Source organism: Chiroxiphia lanceolata, chromosome 2 (assembly GCF_009829145.1).
Source record: "Chiroxiphia lanceolata isolate bChiLan1 chromosome 2, bChiLan1.pri, whole genome shotgun sequence".
Lineage (NCBI taxonomy): Eukaryota > Metazoa > Chordata > Aves > Passeriformes > Pipridae > Chiroxiphia > Chiroxiphia lanceolata.
Genome location: NC_045638.1, coordinates 58865765 through 58882748, shown reverse-complemented (window position 1 = coordinate 58882748; position 16984 = coordinate 58865765). Strand labels below are relative to the sequence as shown.

Here is a 16984-nt window from a genome sequence, read left to right as displayed (position 1 = left end):
GCAGTATAAAATGTATTTTGCTGGGAAATGACTGTGATGAATTCGATGCCGTGCTGGTTACTTGCTGTATTTCAAGGCAGAAGAGCTATATTTGATCTCGGGGGTGGAAGAGAAAACCACAGTGGGCAGGCTAGTGGCTGCTCTGTTTCTAATTTATTGGCAGTTTTGGGGGAAAAAGTCTGCATTCTCTTTTTATTTTTTTTTTAACCAGATATTAGCATGAATTATGGCTCTAGCTATTTCAACAGGAGTTCAGTGGAAAATTTATTTCCTTGGAGAGTCTTCTGTAGTTCTGAGCCATAACTAAGTCTTTTAATTCCTGCAAATCATAATAAAGAGTAATTGGTAAAAAGCCACTGCTCCTTTAAATCAGTGTCACCAGTGACTCAGAATATCTATTGATTTTTTTCTTTATTCCTACCAGCAGTTTCAATTAAGATTCAGCAGGTCCACTCTGAGAAAACTCTGCATAAAACACTGCTTCATATTTTTGGTTAATACTGCTTTTTAAATTCTCTTTAAGAAGTGAACAATTAAAAGTAATTATATCTGTAACACATTAAAACATCAATCTAAAAGGCTAGTATAATGACCAATTCATAGCTTTTGGTGTGTATTTTTGAGTGTATAATTACTGGAATGTATATATATATATACACACACACATGTATTTGATCAAATTTTTTCAGACAACAGCTATACAAATTTATAAAGTCAGTTGTATTCACCCAGACATACTACTTTCTGAACATGAGAGAACTGCAGCATGGTTTTGAAAAATAAAACCAAATGCTGTATTTTCCCTGCAAGTAGTGTCTGTATCAACAAATCATCTGGACAAAATGATTACAGGCTGTTTGTCTTCACCCTTTGTAATGCACTTAGCAAATTTCAGTGCTTAATCCACACGTGAACCATTTGATAATTTGGTGTTTATACCACATTTGTCAGTCCCTTTACTTGTATTCGTGCATTTTAGGGAAGTAATTCCAAATGTGCAACAGCTGTTGTTCCACATAGGATTGTATGACGATATTCTGCATGGAAGCCTGGTGGAAGGAAGGTAACCTGAGGCTGTGTAATTCTCTGTGAGATCTTGAAAGCTGCAGAAAAAGAAATGAGAAGGACAGCCATTAGGGAGAAGAGCAAGATGCATGTATAGAATAAACGATAGTAATAAAAAGGTTTCCCTCCTCATTCACCATGCTTGCCATATAAATTTCTATATTGGCATGTGTCCACTGCTGTAATTGTTTGCATTAAAAAGTAATACCAGGAATGTAGTATATTTTTAGCTCTCACTACAGCAGTTTGTCAACTAGAAACAAAAAAAAAGGTTAACATTTTACTGTAAGATGGTTTTCTAAAGACCATCGAGTTCTGTGAGATCTGTGAATCCTTGTAATTTGGAAACCTTTGGCAAGAAATCTCAAAGTACAACACAAACATCTCTGAAATTTTAGAGACATGCATTTGTAGCTGATTAATTTGTTATTTACTGTATGTAGATCTTCCTGAAGTCTTCTGCCATTTCACAAACAACCTTAGATTATCCATTTCGATTTTTACTTGGTAGGCTTTCATTCTGTTTCCTAAGCAAGCAGTAAGTTTTTCTGTGTTTTCAAGGTTGTATGCTGGGGCACTTCCCCTGTTAAATGTAACTTCACTGCCATCAACCTTTGGAAGAAGGCCTTTGAGAAGTATGTTAACTCTCCTACACGTTTGGGTTTCTACTGGTTTGGAAACTGGCAGGTTAAAATAAAAGAGCTAAAATGCATATCCTGCATGGTGAGTGAAAAATGTTAAGAAATAAGTTGTTGGTGTTCTTTTATGCAAAGAAGGATTAATTTAAGGGAGCTGCACTGAAGTGGGGCTTGAAATGTCCTATATTGTGATTTTAAAATGCCAGAACAGGAAGAGACCTTTAAGATTGAATGATGTCTGATGTTCATGACTGATGATTCACCATTGAAGGGCTAATGTTCTTTGGCTGTTTACCTGAAGAAATGGAGGATGTTGTAAATTTACGTTGTAAAAAGTAATCAATATAAAGCCCAGTGCAAGGAGGATTAATCATGATGAAATACCTCCATCGAATGCCCATCTCTCCCTGAAAATGTGACACCAACTGATGTATTTAGGTGTTGTTAGGACCTTGTGCTGCAGCTGTAATGAGAAGGACTCTCAAACAATATCACAAATCAAATAACTAAATCTAGTGCACGTGAAGTTGGTGCACTGGCCTTGGAGGGGAGAAGAGTGACAAGAATTCCCAGTTCATCTCAGGACCCCCTGTTTCTTGAACAGGAACAGTATCAGTAAGCAGGTTGAGCAGAAAATCTCCTCTAAATTAAAATGTGGGGAGAAGTGAGATGAAAAATAGCTAGAATAGGGGAGAGGGAGGACTGGAAAACTCTCCAGGTCAAAACAGTAGAAAACGTGGTGAAGAACTGCAAAAAAAAAAAAAAAACCCAAACTATTTAAAAATTTAAAAAGTCACTGAGATCAAAAACAAACAAAAAAAAAGAAATGGAGAAGTGGAGAAAAAGACAGATTTGTAGAAAAGATATTGGTTTAACTTTAGCCTATGGCTCTTTGTGAAACGTGAGTTTAGAAGACCTTTGGTAACCAGATCAATAAAATCTTTAAAATCATTTAATTAGATTGAAGGCCAAAAGATAAACCCTTGTGATAAGTAAAAAGTGTTCAGTGTTCATTTGCCTTCCAATTGATGTTCCTTCAAGCTAAGAAAGAAACATGCTACATTTGGACAGAAGGCAGCATTGATAGAGAAATGTAGAATACAAGGCAGTGGTTGCTTAGGGGTAGTTAAAACTATAGAACAAATGACAAGTCTGCCAAGATTCAAGAGGAAACAGGTTTATATCTATGTATGAATCAAAACTGTCCCCCCTACTGTCCAGCAATATAGCTATGAAAGATGATTGGCTTTACATCTAGTTGCTAAAACTAGAGAATTCAATTCCGAATTTAATACTTACTTCAAATTAATTTATTTAGGTTGTTCAGGTGTTAAATCAAAAGCACGCTGAATTTAAGCTTTAGCTTTTTTGGTGTACATTATATCTTTACAAAAATAAATCAGTGATTTCAAACATTTATAGGGGTTTTTAAAGAACTGTTTTATCATTTTTATGTTTTACACTAGTAAACATGCAGTTATTATTTGAATTAATGTACCATATTAATTCTTGTTTGGAAAGAAGCAAGCATCACTGTACATTTATTGGGCTGTAAGTCTTGTGTTTAGTAAAAATTGACTGTTCTGCCTAGAAGATACACCTTTGGAAATAGAAGAGCTTCACTGATGATGAACATATTAATTGTATGTGCCATAAAGCTATTTGTCTGAAGGGACCACATCCTGCACCTTTCTAGAGCTTGGTGTCTTGTGTCATTTCAAGTAGTAATTCTTGAGTGCTAAACCTGAAGTAAATGAAACACTCCCTCTACACCATCATAGGTAAGTTTTAAATTATGTAGGGATGAGCTTGACAGGATACCTTCAATCTCTGACCTTCTCAGAGTCTTTCCTAAAGAGAACTGAAAGTCACCTATTGTTGTCTATGTGATAGAGTCTTTATTGCACATTGGTTTGAAGTTGGGTGGATTTCTCTGGCTGCACATTTTTAAAAGTGCTCTTAAAACTATTGTTTGTGCTCTTAATGTACTGTAATGCCAAAAAAAAGGTCACAGAAATTTATGTTTTTACATTAAAATATATAAGAGAAGGTCATGGAGTCAGCAGAGATGAATGGAAAGCTTTTTCATCCCTCAGCTGAGTAAACTGTGAGATTCTGAGTTTATTTGGGTTGGGTTTGATTTTTTTTTCAACCTGAGCATTAGGCTTTTGGAATGAAATTGTGTTCAGACATTGGTTTTAGTATCTTCCCTTCACAGTTGCTTTGTTTTCAGCATTTCATTTATCTTCTGTAGCATACAGCACCCTAATAATTCAGTGCCCTCAAGCAAAAATAGAAACGAAAAAACCTAATTCAGAAGAATGCATCTGGTTTTGCCTTATGATTTGTTTGCAGCTGACCTTTGATAACGGCTGGTTCATACTTGCAGATTTTTAGAATTCATTTTGAACATGTGCTTTTCTGAACTTTTTATTAATTATTTTTTTCTTTTCTTTTGCAGATTACAGATAGAAGAATCTTCTAAACCTCTAAGGCTATCACAACAGCTGGACAAAGCTGTAACCACGAACTATAAACCAGTGGCTAACCATCAATATAATGTAAGTAGCTTTTAGTATTTTCCCTTCTTCTCTTCAGGAGTTTGGCTTAGGATTCCAGAATTGCTCTGCTGCAGTCCTGCAGCATTTTTCTCAGAGTTGGCCACTGTCTTTGGAAATGCTCCATGTTGTCTGGTTTTCTCCCTGATTTTGTCTTCTAGGGATCTTTCTGTCTCATGACCAATATCACCCTTGGGGCTGAGGTCTGCCAGTTCTAACTGTCTTGTGTTACCTGATGGAGGACAGACCATCTTCACCCAAGCCTTTTTAGTGGCTTTATTACATTCTTCCTCTAGTCTTTTTTTTTAAATGCAATTTTGAAGTTTGTGGATAAAAAGCAGTTCTGGCTTTATGCTATGAGATGTGGAAGCACTGCTTAAAACCAAATAAAATATCATCTGGAGCAGGCTAAAGGACTTGAAAAGAATCATTAGTTTCCAGTCTTTTGGAACAATTAACAAGTAGAAAAGAATAACAGCTGATAATTTCTCACATTTCATACCTTCACAGTACATGTTATTGGCATCATTGGCTTTGTCAATATTACACCCACACTGCTGTTCCAGATCAGTTGATGTACATACAAACTATAATGTCCTTTTCCTTAAAGATCCTCTTTGAGTAATTTGTATTTGTGCATATAGAATCACTGTTATTGTTGAATGTGAGAAATGTTAAATCATGCTTAAAATGAGTCACTGTGTTAGTCATTTAAACTTTTACACTTTTTATTAAGATTTTATTTACATAAAACAAATGACAATATACTAGATGATATTTAATCCTTATTATGAAAGTCAGTCCATTTCCACAGAACCAAAAATAATCGTTTCTCTCTCATGGGACTGTTTTGTAGTAGTTACTGTTGAAAGCCTGATCTATACATAGATGATCATACCAATATAACTATTGCAACTGAGGGAATGACATTTAACCAAAATAGTAACACTGGTACGTCCTGCTGTGGAGATGCAGTTTTGTGTGAGTATATTCTTTTATGATGCCACTGTTATTCCCCTTCTTTAATTCTGAAATAACCTTCAGTGATGTACAGCTTCTCTTTTTAGCGGGATGCTATGCCATTTCCCTGACACTACCATAATTACAGCAGTATGACTTCAACCGAGAAACAATCTTAATATCTTTATTCCAGTTGCAAACTGCAGTCATCATGTCATTACAGAAATTAAAGTCTCCTGTGAGCTTGAGGGGGTATAAATAGAACATAACTGGGACTCTTAGAAGTGATGATTCTCTTGTAATGTTTTTATTGGTTACATATCTGTCTATGGTAATGGAAATTCATTGGCAGTGTGTTTACTTTTCATGTCTACCTTAAAGGTGTTCTGATAGGAAAATGCTAGTAAGACGTACTTGTACTTGAGTCACCCTTGACCTTGCCTTGACTCTAAAAGCCCCAAGCATGACTACCTTTCGAAAACATCTTTCTTTTCATTAAGTCTTTTATTAAGGTACAAGTTAGATGGCTGGGAAAAAGTCCGTGAACTTTTTAAACCTCTTGTTCTCTTGTTTGAATTTGTCTGCTGTGTTCAAGCAGCAATTGCTTTCTTAAAACTTGCTGCACTGCTTGTAATCATATGACTGTTATGTTGGGGACAGGACTTTTCACAAGAAAGAAGAAAAAACTACCATATGCTGATACATTCAGTCATCATCTGGGCAGTTTCTGAGGATAGAATGAGTATCTACTAAATAAGAAAGAAAGGGTTAACATTTCCTGAAGGAGAGAATTTAAAACGGGGCTTAAGTATGGCTGTTCCATGTACCTATAAATTTACATACAAGAAGAAGAAGGAGGGAAATAAATTATATGTGGATGGGAAATAGCAATAGCTTGTTTGAATTCAAGGACTGGTTAAGTGATTAGGGGTTTTTTCACTAAATTATATTAAGCCTATCTTTTCTATTAGAAAAAATTGCAATTCCATTACAATATATGCTAAGACTGTGACTTAGCTTTTCTTCTCTGGGAAAGGGGCCTTCATTTTCTGTATGTCTGTAAGTGTTACACGTGTTTGCAAGGTTAATATTTTTGCAGCTGGATTCTTTACATGATTGAATTGTAACAGCAGAAAAGTTCTCTAGTGTTCCTGGTTACCTGTGCTGGTTTAGAGGTAAACCGGCAGGGGAAATGAACCCAACTCAAAAGAGAGATTATAAGTCAGAATAACAATTTAATAAAATAATACAATAAGTACAATTATACAGACAAACAATTGGTTTTAACCCACAAAACCCAAATGTATAACCCAGCACCCTGGGGCATGAACAGAGTGGTGTTCGTTGGGCCCCCTGAGTCCAAAGTAAAAGGAGAGGGAAAAACCTGTTGGTGAGAGTGCTGTTACAGTCTGGTCAGGAGTGGTGATTGCAGTCCGGTTGAAAAGTGGTGGTTGCAGTCCAGTCGAGAGTGGTGGTTGCAATCTGGTTGAGAGTGGTGGTCTGCAGTCTTCCTCTGGATCCCACGAGTGGTTAAAAAAGTCCCAAGACTCCAAGATTATATATCCTCCAGTTCAGGCAGGAATGCCCAGTACCTCCCTCAGGTGGGGAGTTCCACAATGGGTGTGAGGACAGGAGGCACCCTCCTATCTCGCAGGCTTCTTAACACCTAGTTTATAATCTGAGGAGTCAGGCATGCTGTGGGCAGATGGTGTAAATGGTCTATTGATAACAATTTCTGGGAAATGGCATGGAAGGCTATAGAATACGATCATCATTGTGGCTGGGCTTCCAGGACAAAGATTTGGGTTACACCCATACAGTGATGAACTGATCCCAGCTGTTCTAACTAGGACATTACCCCTTCAAAGACTTCTTTGTGATCCCCTCTTCCCAGTGTCCTGTACTGTAGAGGTTGGTATCCATGCTCCAGGAGATGGGAAAACCTTTGAGATTTCTTTCAAGCATCTTCAGATGAAACTTTAGATTTAAATTGCTTCTCTATCACCTTTGTATTATCTGTCTACTGAAGCAGCTACATCAGCTTCAGTGTTAATGGTACTTCAAGAAGGCAATTTTGACAGCTTTTCAGCAAGCTTAGCAACATCGTGGGAAGGTAAACAAAGAGAAATTGATTTCAGTATGAAGTCTTGCAGGGATAGACTCACAACTTCTGTGCTAAACAGTTTTTTCTAAGATGATCTTTCCTTGAAGTAAAATCGTATTTGAATGCTTTTTAAATTAAAAAAACACACAACTTTAAAACAAATCTAATTAGTTTACAGTGTTGGCACATTCTATAATATGACTATTAAAAAGTGTGTTAAGCCTACTGCATAAAAGATTCCATTTGCAAAGAAAACAGGAAGGAAAAAAATGAAAGGCTGCATTGTAACTTGCTATGAGCAGTGTATTCACAAAACAAAAAAGAAGAAAACAGCAACAGAGATACCATTTTTTTTTTCAGTAGCACTTCACAATGTGCTCTGTGTTTTTAGACAACTGTGGGAGCTGTCGCTAAAGTTGGAGGGAAATGCTAGAGTGTTGCTAATTAAAATGTGGACAACTGGGACACCAGCTGCAAATAACTTTTCAATAAAGGGATATTCAGTTTTCTATGTGAGTTGATTTTATACATTAATGAATTAAGAATATTAGAATATTCATGCCTAAGGAATACAAATACTCTTATCTGATTTACCTTAGCTCATCCAGAGAATGTAAAATAGAAGCTTCTACTGCAGAGAGTGTACTGAGGCACTAAAATAATAGAGAAAGAAGAATGCTGGGCAGTACAATTTACTACCAAAAAAAAGACTGTGCATTGGTTAAAAAGACTATTTCGTGTTATTTTCCAGGAGACTGTTAATTGCATCCTTGGGATTTTATACCCAGTCATGAAATAGTTGTCTCAGAGACCTAATATCAGTGAAGAATTTCCTTATTGTTACTTTGGGGTTTTGTGTAGGAAGCATCAATTTTTAAGTAAATATGGTTTTTTCTGCACATGGAAAGAGTTATAGTTGACAGCTAGTTGCTAGCTAAGCACATTTTCACTATATGTCATTTGAAGAGTACAAACAGTACCGTGGATTTTTTGATGTTGTTCTTAGAGATTACCTTGAGAGTTCCAGCAGCTTTTCCCGTTACAATCATGTTGCTTACCCATTATTTACATAGCTCTGCCTCATACAGAAGGAATAACCTCAGTGCTTTGCTCTTGTTCTTGCTCCTTAAAAACAAAACAAAAACCAGAACAGGAGGAAATCCGTTTCTTCCATCACTTCAGCTTAACCTTCCACCTGAGGAGGTTCCAGTTTGTTTCTGGTTTTCTTCTTGTTCATTTTGATTTTGTCAGTTGGGGAGGTAGAAGACTTCAGAAGGGTTAGTATAATAGCTGCTGGTGTGGCACAGGGATGCAGCCTATGTCTTTGTCTTTTATGCCTCATCTTTCAGCTGGTGCATTTTTGAGTCAGAGAAAAGCTGCTACCCTCAGAAACAAATGCATAAGTCTTTACACTGAAAAGTGACCTCAGGTGTATGCAGGAACCCAGAACTCAGTCAAACATTGCAAATAGAGATGCCACCTTCTCTCCTATCATCTTCTGAACTTCAGCTCTGAAGTGTTGGATGCTTTTCTGGCAACAAATTAAGGCTGGATAATCCATCTCTTCTTGTAAAATGTTAACATCTGCATGTATTCAAAAAATTTTTAATGTACTTAGTCCTAATTTCCCATAAACCAGTGTATCAAATGTAATAGGGCTCCAGTGAAAATCCAGTAGAGTGTTTTTTACTGATATCTGCTGTGACCTGATCAGCAACTGCACAGAGAAACTGGAAAATTCTATGCATCCCTAAGTCAGAAAAGGCTGAAAACTCAGGCTCAAGAAAGCCAGCTGCAGCTGATTGTGGCGACTAATTAGGAAACTACTTCCAAGAGAATACAGTGTCAGTGTCTTGATTCCATGAAGTTGTAGGTGTGCTTTCCTTCCCGTGTCGTACAACATATCCTACAGGGCAATAATTCCAATGAACTACCAAGGGAAAGAATCTGGAGCAGTTTTCTAAGAGGACCAAAAATGTTTGTTCTATCCAACTAGATTAGGTTAGATTAGGTTAGATGATTTTTAAAAAGACCTCGACAGGTTGGAGAGATGGGCAGAGAAGAACCATCTGAAGTTCAACAAAGGCAAATGCAGGGTCCTGCACCTGGGGACGAATAACCTCAGGCACCACTAGAGGATGGAGGCTGACCTGCTGGGGAGCAGCTCTATGGAGAAAGAGCTAGGGGTCCTGATAGACTACAAACTGTCCATGAGCCAGCAATGTGTCCTTGTGACCAGGAAGGCCAGTGGTATCCTGGGGTACATTAGGAAAAGCAATGCCTGTAGGTCGAAGGAGGTAATCCTACTCCTCTACTCAGCCCTAGTGAGGCTGCATCTGGAGTGCTGCATCCAGTTCTGGGCTCTTCAGTACAGGAGAGACAGGGAGCTCCTGGACCAGATCCAGTGGAGGGCTGCAGAGATGTTGAGGGGACTGGAGCATCTCTCTTATGAGGAAAGGCTGAGAGAGTTGGGCCTGTTCAGCCTCTAGAAGAGACAACTGAGAGGGAACCTCATCAGTGTGCATGTTAATGCCTTTTTGACACTAGAACTCTCACGCATCTCATGCTTCATCCTACATCTTGCGCAACAAGGAGCCAGTCTCCTCCTGCTCCCCACTCTTTGTGTCATTTCTTTAGGTGCTTCATACAGAAACCCTTGTTCACATACCAGGACATGGATAATGCTGTAGTTATAGTAACTTTTAGATGAATGAGATTTATCCAGCTTCTTCAATAACTGCATGATGATGTAAACATACCCAGATAACTGGGCAACTGCTTTGTTGGTGGATTTGCAACCAACAGAGGCAGGTGACCCCTAGTGACCCTGGCCATACTGTTTGCTAAAGAATTCAACTCATGTCATGTTATGGTGTGATAATTTTCTGTTGTATTAATGGATCCTGACAGTATTCGGGGGTTTTAGTTTTAAAGTATGTCAACTGAGTAGACTTGTTCATATATATATTTCAGTGCCATGGCAGTTCTACTTCCTGTGTTTGTGACTAGGTGCAGTCTACGTGCATTGTCCTGCATGGTGAGATTGTACCAGCAGAGAAGCAGAAATGCAATCTACAACAGGACCTCCAAAGCTTGCAATTTAGACCTTTTCAAGGTCAACAGAAGCTCCTAATAATTGTCTCTTGGAGTTCAGAAGAAGCGAATGTTTTGATGTACTATGGTTTATAGGAAGGCCAGTGTGCTAGGTTTACATTCCTACTCTAGTGTGTGTGGTGTAGCAGTTCTGCTGTAGATCATGACAAGCAAGATGATGTACTGTGAAGTTGGTTTACTTGGTGTTTCAGTTTGCTATTGTTGCAAAGCTATTACTGTTTTAAAGATTTGTTCTTCTTTAAATGCAGAGATTAAAGAGTTAAATAATTACACAAACCTGTATTAGTGGATAAAAATCAATTGTGTGGTGGGTTTGTGTGATTAGACTGTAGCTTTTATAACACTGATATGCAGTTAGAAAAGCAGACAAGTATTTGGTTGTGCAAGCCCCTTTTAGGTTTAAAGAAGAAGGAACAGACTTCAAGCTATAGGTTGGGAACAATTGCTCTGCATTCAGTTACATCTGTTTCAGGATTTGAAAGATATTTGGCTGGCTGGAGATCCGTGAGCTATGGCAAAGGTGGTAATAGTCTTAACCTGCTTTGGGACATCTACCAAGAGACAGGCTATTTTCACTCTGAGACTAGGAGGGAGTTAGCTGACAAGGAAACATAGGAAAAAAAATAAATCGTGCCATAAAACCAATCTCTCTTCTTAAAAATAAGATTTTTAGTATCCAGTAGAACTGTGAATTTTCATTTCTAGGCTTTTTATCCAAAGACCTTCCTTTTGAGGATCAGGTTTGAGACATCAGAAGCAGAATGACTCCCATAAAAAATTATCCTAGCTTACAGCCAGGCATGTGTCCCTCATGGATCACATGAATCTTTTCTGCTGTACATTGTGCCGCTATGGATTCACCCACGCAGTTTGCCTGAAAGCACTTGATGATTACATGAGTTACATTACCTTCTGCATCACTTTTGTTGGTTCTGAAGAGCTTGGTGGTTTTCTGTTATCGAGGGTGATATTGGGGGTGGATGGGGTGATATGCTGGCAGGTGTTGTGGTTGGTGCTCTGTGGTGATTGGGGTTTGTTTGGGGTGTGCTGGTCTGTGCAAATCATGCTTTTAATGATGAATCAGAGGAAGTATTTTTGGAAGTGATAAAAATTTCTGCAAAAATATATGGTCATCTTGTGCAGATTATAATGGTTAAGTAATTTTTAATATGCAATTTGAAGTAGTATGATGTGTGGCAACAAGGGGCCTCTCCCTGCTTAGAAGGTTTGTGGTTTTGGGTGTAACTGTTGTAACTTTGGGTATACTACTGGGATTTGTCCTGAAGAGAAACCATCTGCATCCTCAAAGCAGGTCTTCCATTGCTGAAGACTGTATATTAACAGGGTGGATGCCCTGAGTGCTGTTTTTGGAGCAGATAAGGCAGTGTCCAAGGCCTGTCTGAGCATCCTTTGGGTTGTTATGATTGCAGATGTAGCCATGTTGGTCTGTGGATTTTCCCAAGTATGGCAGTTTGTAAGTTGTTTGACATTTGTCGTTATACTTCAGAAGCTGATATCAACAGAGGTGGATGGAGAATCCCATCTCAGTTTGGATTCCTGTCCTATTATTAATTTTCCCTCTAGGTTTGGGAACATCATGCAGGCTCTGTTTCTGCGGTTTTTTTCTGGTTAAAGCAGAAATACATATCTGAAAAGCTTATTGTGCTGAGGACAAAATGCTTAGTTTATGTTCGTAAAAGAACATTTGAATCTTCAAAAGAAAATTTTCCAGATGAAAACCACTGAGTCATTAAACAGTGTTTTATTAAATAGAAGAGGTTTTTTATATCTTGATGTTCACCACTGAGAATTACAGAGCATTACATATGAATGTCTTCAAAATGTGTTTTGTGACAGATTGAATATGAGAAGAAGAAGAAAGAAGATGGAAAACGAGCTCGAGCTGATAAACAACAAGTGTTGGACATGCTTTTTTCAGCCTTTGAGAAACATCAGTATTACAACATCAAAGACCTGGTGGACATAACCAAACAGCCTGTGGTATGTACTAGGAGTCTTGTAAATACAACCATCTTCAGTAGTTACTATTGCGTATATTTTACATATCCAGGAAATAGTTTAGTATATATTATATGTCTTTGAAACAGCTCTCTAAATATGTTTTACGATGGACTGAATTCATCGGGTTTAAGTTTGTTATTGTAGGACAGTGTAGGATACCAGTCATTGCAGTGAGTATGCTTTTTCTTGACAGAGATGGTTTAAATAACCTGAATGATCACTTTCTTATTTAGGTTTGCTTTAATACTGGGAACCAAATTCTGTTATGCTCTCATGTCTCCCCTGCTACTCTCCTCGGTGAAGCCTAATTCTTTTGGCTGTAGACAGCTTGTATAAGTGTGTGGTCAGTTCTTCCTTCAGCTTCTGAACTTTACCTTAGCAGAGCAACAGGGGTTGCTCTTTTTCTGTGAGTCTAGAAAACTGTGTTTCATGGAATTAGTATTAAATGCAGGCATTATCCAGCTCAGGCATCGTGTCAGTGTTCCCAAAAGCACTGGATTTCCTTTACAAATAGAATAATTTTTAGGATAAGAGTTTAGGTGGTTGATATTTAGGATTTATTTGGAGTTTTTTTTAATCACTGTTTTGATACACAAACAGGAAAAGCACAAAGGCATCTGCTTATGTGGTGGTTTTGTTGTCTTGCAGTGTCTGCCAGCCTCTTCATCTGTTTATCCTAACTTTCCAGTTCTTTCCCTTCTTCCCCTGTTCAAGCTTTCCTTGAGCAGACCAGTTGGAATGCAGAGGGAGATGATGACATGTGAAGTATCTTTGGTGTTTTTGATGTTTTTCACTACCAACTTAAATATCTATCCTCAACCCAGCTGTAGATTTCAAAAAACTTAAAGGGACTTAATTTTGAGTCTAAATGAAGCAACAATGTCAAAAGAGCTAAAGCAGAAGAAAGAACAGCAACATCTGGATTATGGAAAAAATACTCCTATGTAAAAAAAAGGGGGGAAAATAAAGATGCTTACTGGTTTTGCTCACTTCACGTTTAGAATTAAGTATACCTGTGTCAGAGCATTGGCATAAGGTGCACAATATAGTTAGAAGCTGCACAAAGGTGTTACCCAACTCAAACCCATGTAGGTTCACTGTATTCTAGTACCTTGAAAGAAACTAGTTGAGTAACATATTTGTGTCTTCCATTCCATTCATGTATCTCGTGAGTCAATTCTTTATCTGTGTGGAGAAGGTGTGTGGATCATAGGAAATGAGAAGGAGGAAGGAATAGGAGGAAGATATGGAGGAAGTGGCAAGAAAATTTTAAGTGTTTTTGTTTGTTTGTTTTGTGGTTTTCTGGTTTTGGTTTGTTTTTTTTTTTGTTAGAGAGGTGTAACAATCACTGTCTTGATCACTTTGAATGTAAGTAGGTGCATATTTATCCCATCTAGCATGACATCAGCTAGCAATAGTCATCCATAATTCCCACTTAAACCACTAGAGAACTTGAAGTTACAAATAAGTAAGGGTATTTTTCTTACATAATGATAAATGTAAATAGTAAATTAAACCCTTGCTACAGAATATGTTGCATGTTACACAGGAAATTGCTGCCAATTTTATTTGTGATCATAAAATCACAAAGCAAGTCCGTTCTGAATACAAATATTATGGTAACCTGGGTTTATTTGTTTTCCATTTTAATGAAAAATAACAATTTGCACTAGTAGGCAAATCTATTGCCACCTACCCAGATGTAAGTACTGAGTGCTCCCTGGAAATACTACAGTAGTTTTGGATTTGGGCTACATGGTTGAGAACATAATACAATTTTCCGTGAGCAATCAAATGTTTGTGAAGAATGGAACCAGTATGGAACCAGTGGTCTAAGATGAACTGTCTTTTTAAAAAATTACATTTTAGCTTGAAGTAATGGTTGTTCTAAACACAGTGGGGTTTGTTTTCCCCTCAAGGTTTCAGAAGGATTTTCAGAGCTTGAAATTTCACTCCTCAGTAATTTTTATCCCATGATTCTTTAATAACATTTCACTTTTTATGAAAAAAAATCAAGAGGGAAGGTGGAACAGAGCAGGGGATGCCTTGAATGTACAAACAGATCACGTACAAATGAGCTTCTGAGTTAGAATTCTATGTATATAAGCATACTGAATCCCTTTCTGAGAAAAGAATTGTGGGTGCCCAGTATCTGGCATTAGTGGGGGAAGTGTGGAGTTTCTCTCGGTGGTATGGTGTTAGAGGAGTATATTTCATGATGTATAGGCCAGCCTGGTGCAGTGAAGACCCAGATGGATAGTCCTGGTTTCTAGAAGGAGAACTGATCCTGCGGGAAAAATCCTAACATCCCTTGAACTCCCGTCATCAAGACACTTGCTTTCAAGTAAGGTACAGCACAACAGGATTACCCCTGATTTGTAATTGTCTAAAAGCTCCAGCAGGTCACTGTTATCTGTGCACGTACAGTGATTTTTCGGGGCTAATGTTCTTAGCTGCCCTCTCTAAAGCCACTGCTGCCTGGTTCTCCCCTGCACCAGAGATGGCAAATCATCAGTTGCTGCGGTTTCATTGGTTGCAGCTTGAAGTTCCGTTACTTGTGGCACTTGCTATTCAGTTTGGGTTGGTTTTGTTCCATTTTGTTATGCTGTTGAATGAAAACTCTTGGACATTTTACCCTGAGAGAAGCAGAACTGCCTAGGGAGTTAGGTCTGAAAACTAGCTGAAATTAAAAGTAACCCTCATCTAGCTGGATGGGCAGTTTTGAGTGAGTGAGAGCCAGGAGCTTTGGAACATGCAGCCACAGTGGTTTTGCACTGCCTGAGCCCAGCAGCACCGTCATGCCTTGTGACCTGGCTTCCCAGATACAGACCTGTCAGCCCATGAAATGCATATGGATGTACTTCATGAGACTAAATGCAATTATAGGATTTTTTCCCCAATTCTCTGTTCATGTGGTCTAGAGCAGAATTTAACCTTGCATCCAAGAGTTCCTTCCACCCTCTCTGCCATATTTTGAAGTGTCTGTCAGTCGTACTACTGAAAGCTACCTCGTGTGCCTGCACAGGGATTGCAGTCAAGGCAGTGGATATGCAGCTTTACACATCTACCCATAACCCATGTAGAAATCTCTTTCTCACCTGCTTTCAGCACCTTCAAAAAAGTGCGTGGCACAAAGAGAGTGTCGTCCTACAAAAACGTTTGCGCACTGATTGCTGTTGTAGTGAGCGTGTTTGTCCTGCGTACCTGACTCTGGAATAATGACGGCATCTCTGCAATAGGCAACATGCGGAAAGGTGTGCGAAGGGATGTACAGCGATCTGCTGCTGCCACCTGCTGGGGTTGGCATCCTGCGCCCTCGAAGGCCAAGGAAGCATCCTGGCAGTGCAAAATAAACTCTCTGCTCACAGATCCTGTGCCCAGCCACTCCGCTCCAGGAGAAGACCCTAAGAAACTAATTCTTATATGCAGTCTGCTACGATCACCTTTCTTACTTGTGGGACCAACACCTCTCGTTGCTTTGAGATAGGTTTTTAAGAATAATTTTGCTAGATGAGTCCACATGAAGTGTCATCATTAGTGTGGGATCTGGATTTTTATTTTGCTTTGTATATTTTTGATGTGTACCTAGAAAGTAATGATTGGTTTCTCTAAAAGAGACATTTTTTTTTTCTGACTAAGAACATAGTTTTTATTTGTGTATTTCCCATCTTTTCCATTTAGCAAAAGGGAGAAGAGTGTAAGGAACAGACTGGACCATCAGCATTTCTTTTTTTCTATGTCCTCAACAAATATTTACTGGTTTTAATAAGTTGGAGTATATTGATATTTGCGCTTAGTGGAACTGTAGATGCAGAAAATACATGGGTTCCAATAACTCCAGTACAATATATGCACTCCAAGAAGATTAAATTGCTCAAACTAAAGCAATTATGAATTTAACGTGAGGATTCTTAAACTGTGGTCTGTGGTTGCCATGGCAATCCATTCACATCAGTTCCAATTAATATTTAAACAAACAATCAAGAAAATGGCTCTTAAGAAAATTACTGGTGTTTATTATAAAGAGTAAAGCAGGGCAATATTAGTGAGCTGTGTTTTCTCAAAGGTTATACTACTGGTATCATAGCTGTACTTGTTTTGGGTTTTTTTCTTTCTCTTCCAAGTCTAAATAATTTAATGTATTAGAAAATCTTCTAACATCTACTCAGTTCTCCTCTAAAAATGAGGCCATAATAAAATGCTTAAAACTTTTAAGCCAACAGCTTGGGGCTTTGATAATCTGAATAAGGCAAGGAGTTTCAAGATAATCCCAACCCAAGCAAGAAGAAAGATCAAGAGCTTTTAGCTCAAGTGGAGGAATTCCAGCAGGAGGATGTGTGAGATAACCTCAGCATCAGCTTCCCAGGAGGTTCTGAGAGCTTCATTTTGGCAGCCCATGGAGCATCCATCTTGCTAGTACTTGCCTCTCACAGGGGACTGCGTGGGAGCCATCATCCCTGGGGCTCGGGTGCTCCCTGCTGCATCCCTGGGGCCTTGCAGCAGGTGTTACACCCAGGCTGCTC

At 38.4% G+C, this 16984-nt stretch overlaps 1 protein-coding gene across 1 annotated transcript in view; it reads left to right on the top strand.

Moving 5' to 3' along the window:
• GTF2F2 (general transcription factor IIF subunit 2) overlaps positions 1-16984 on the top strand; it is an 87969-nt gene that overhangs the window by 70452 nt on the left and 533 nt on the right. The window contains exons 7-8 of the mRNA XM_032679431.1: positions 4165-4264; positions 12297-12440. Coding sequence (XP_032535322.1) covers positions 4165-4264; positions 12297-12440 — 244 coding nt within the window. The remainder of the gene's footprint in view (positions 1-4164; positions 4265-12296; positions 12441-16984) is intronic.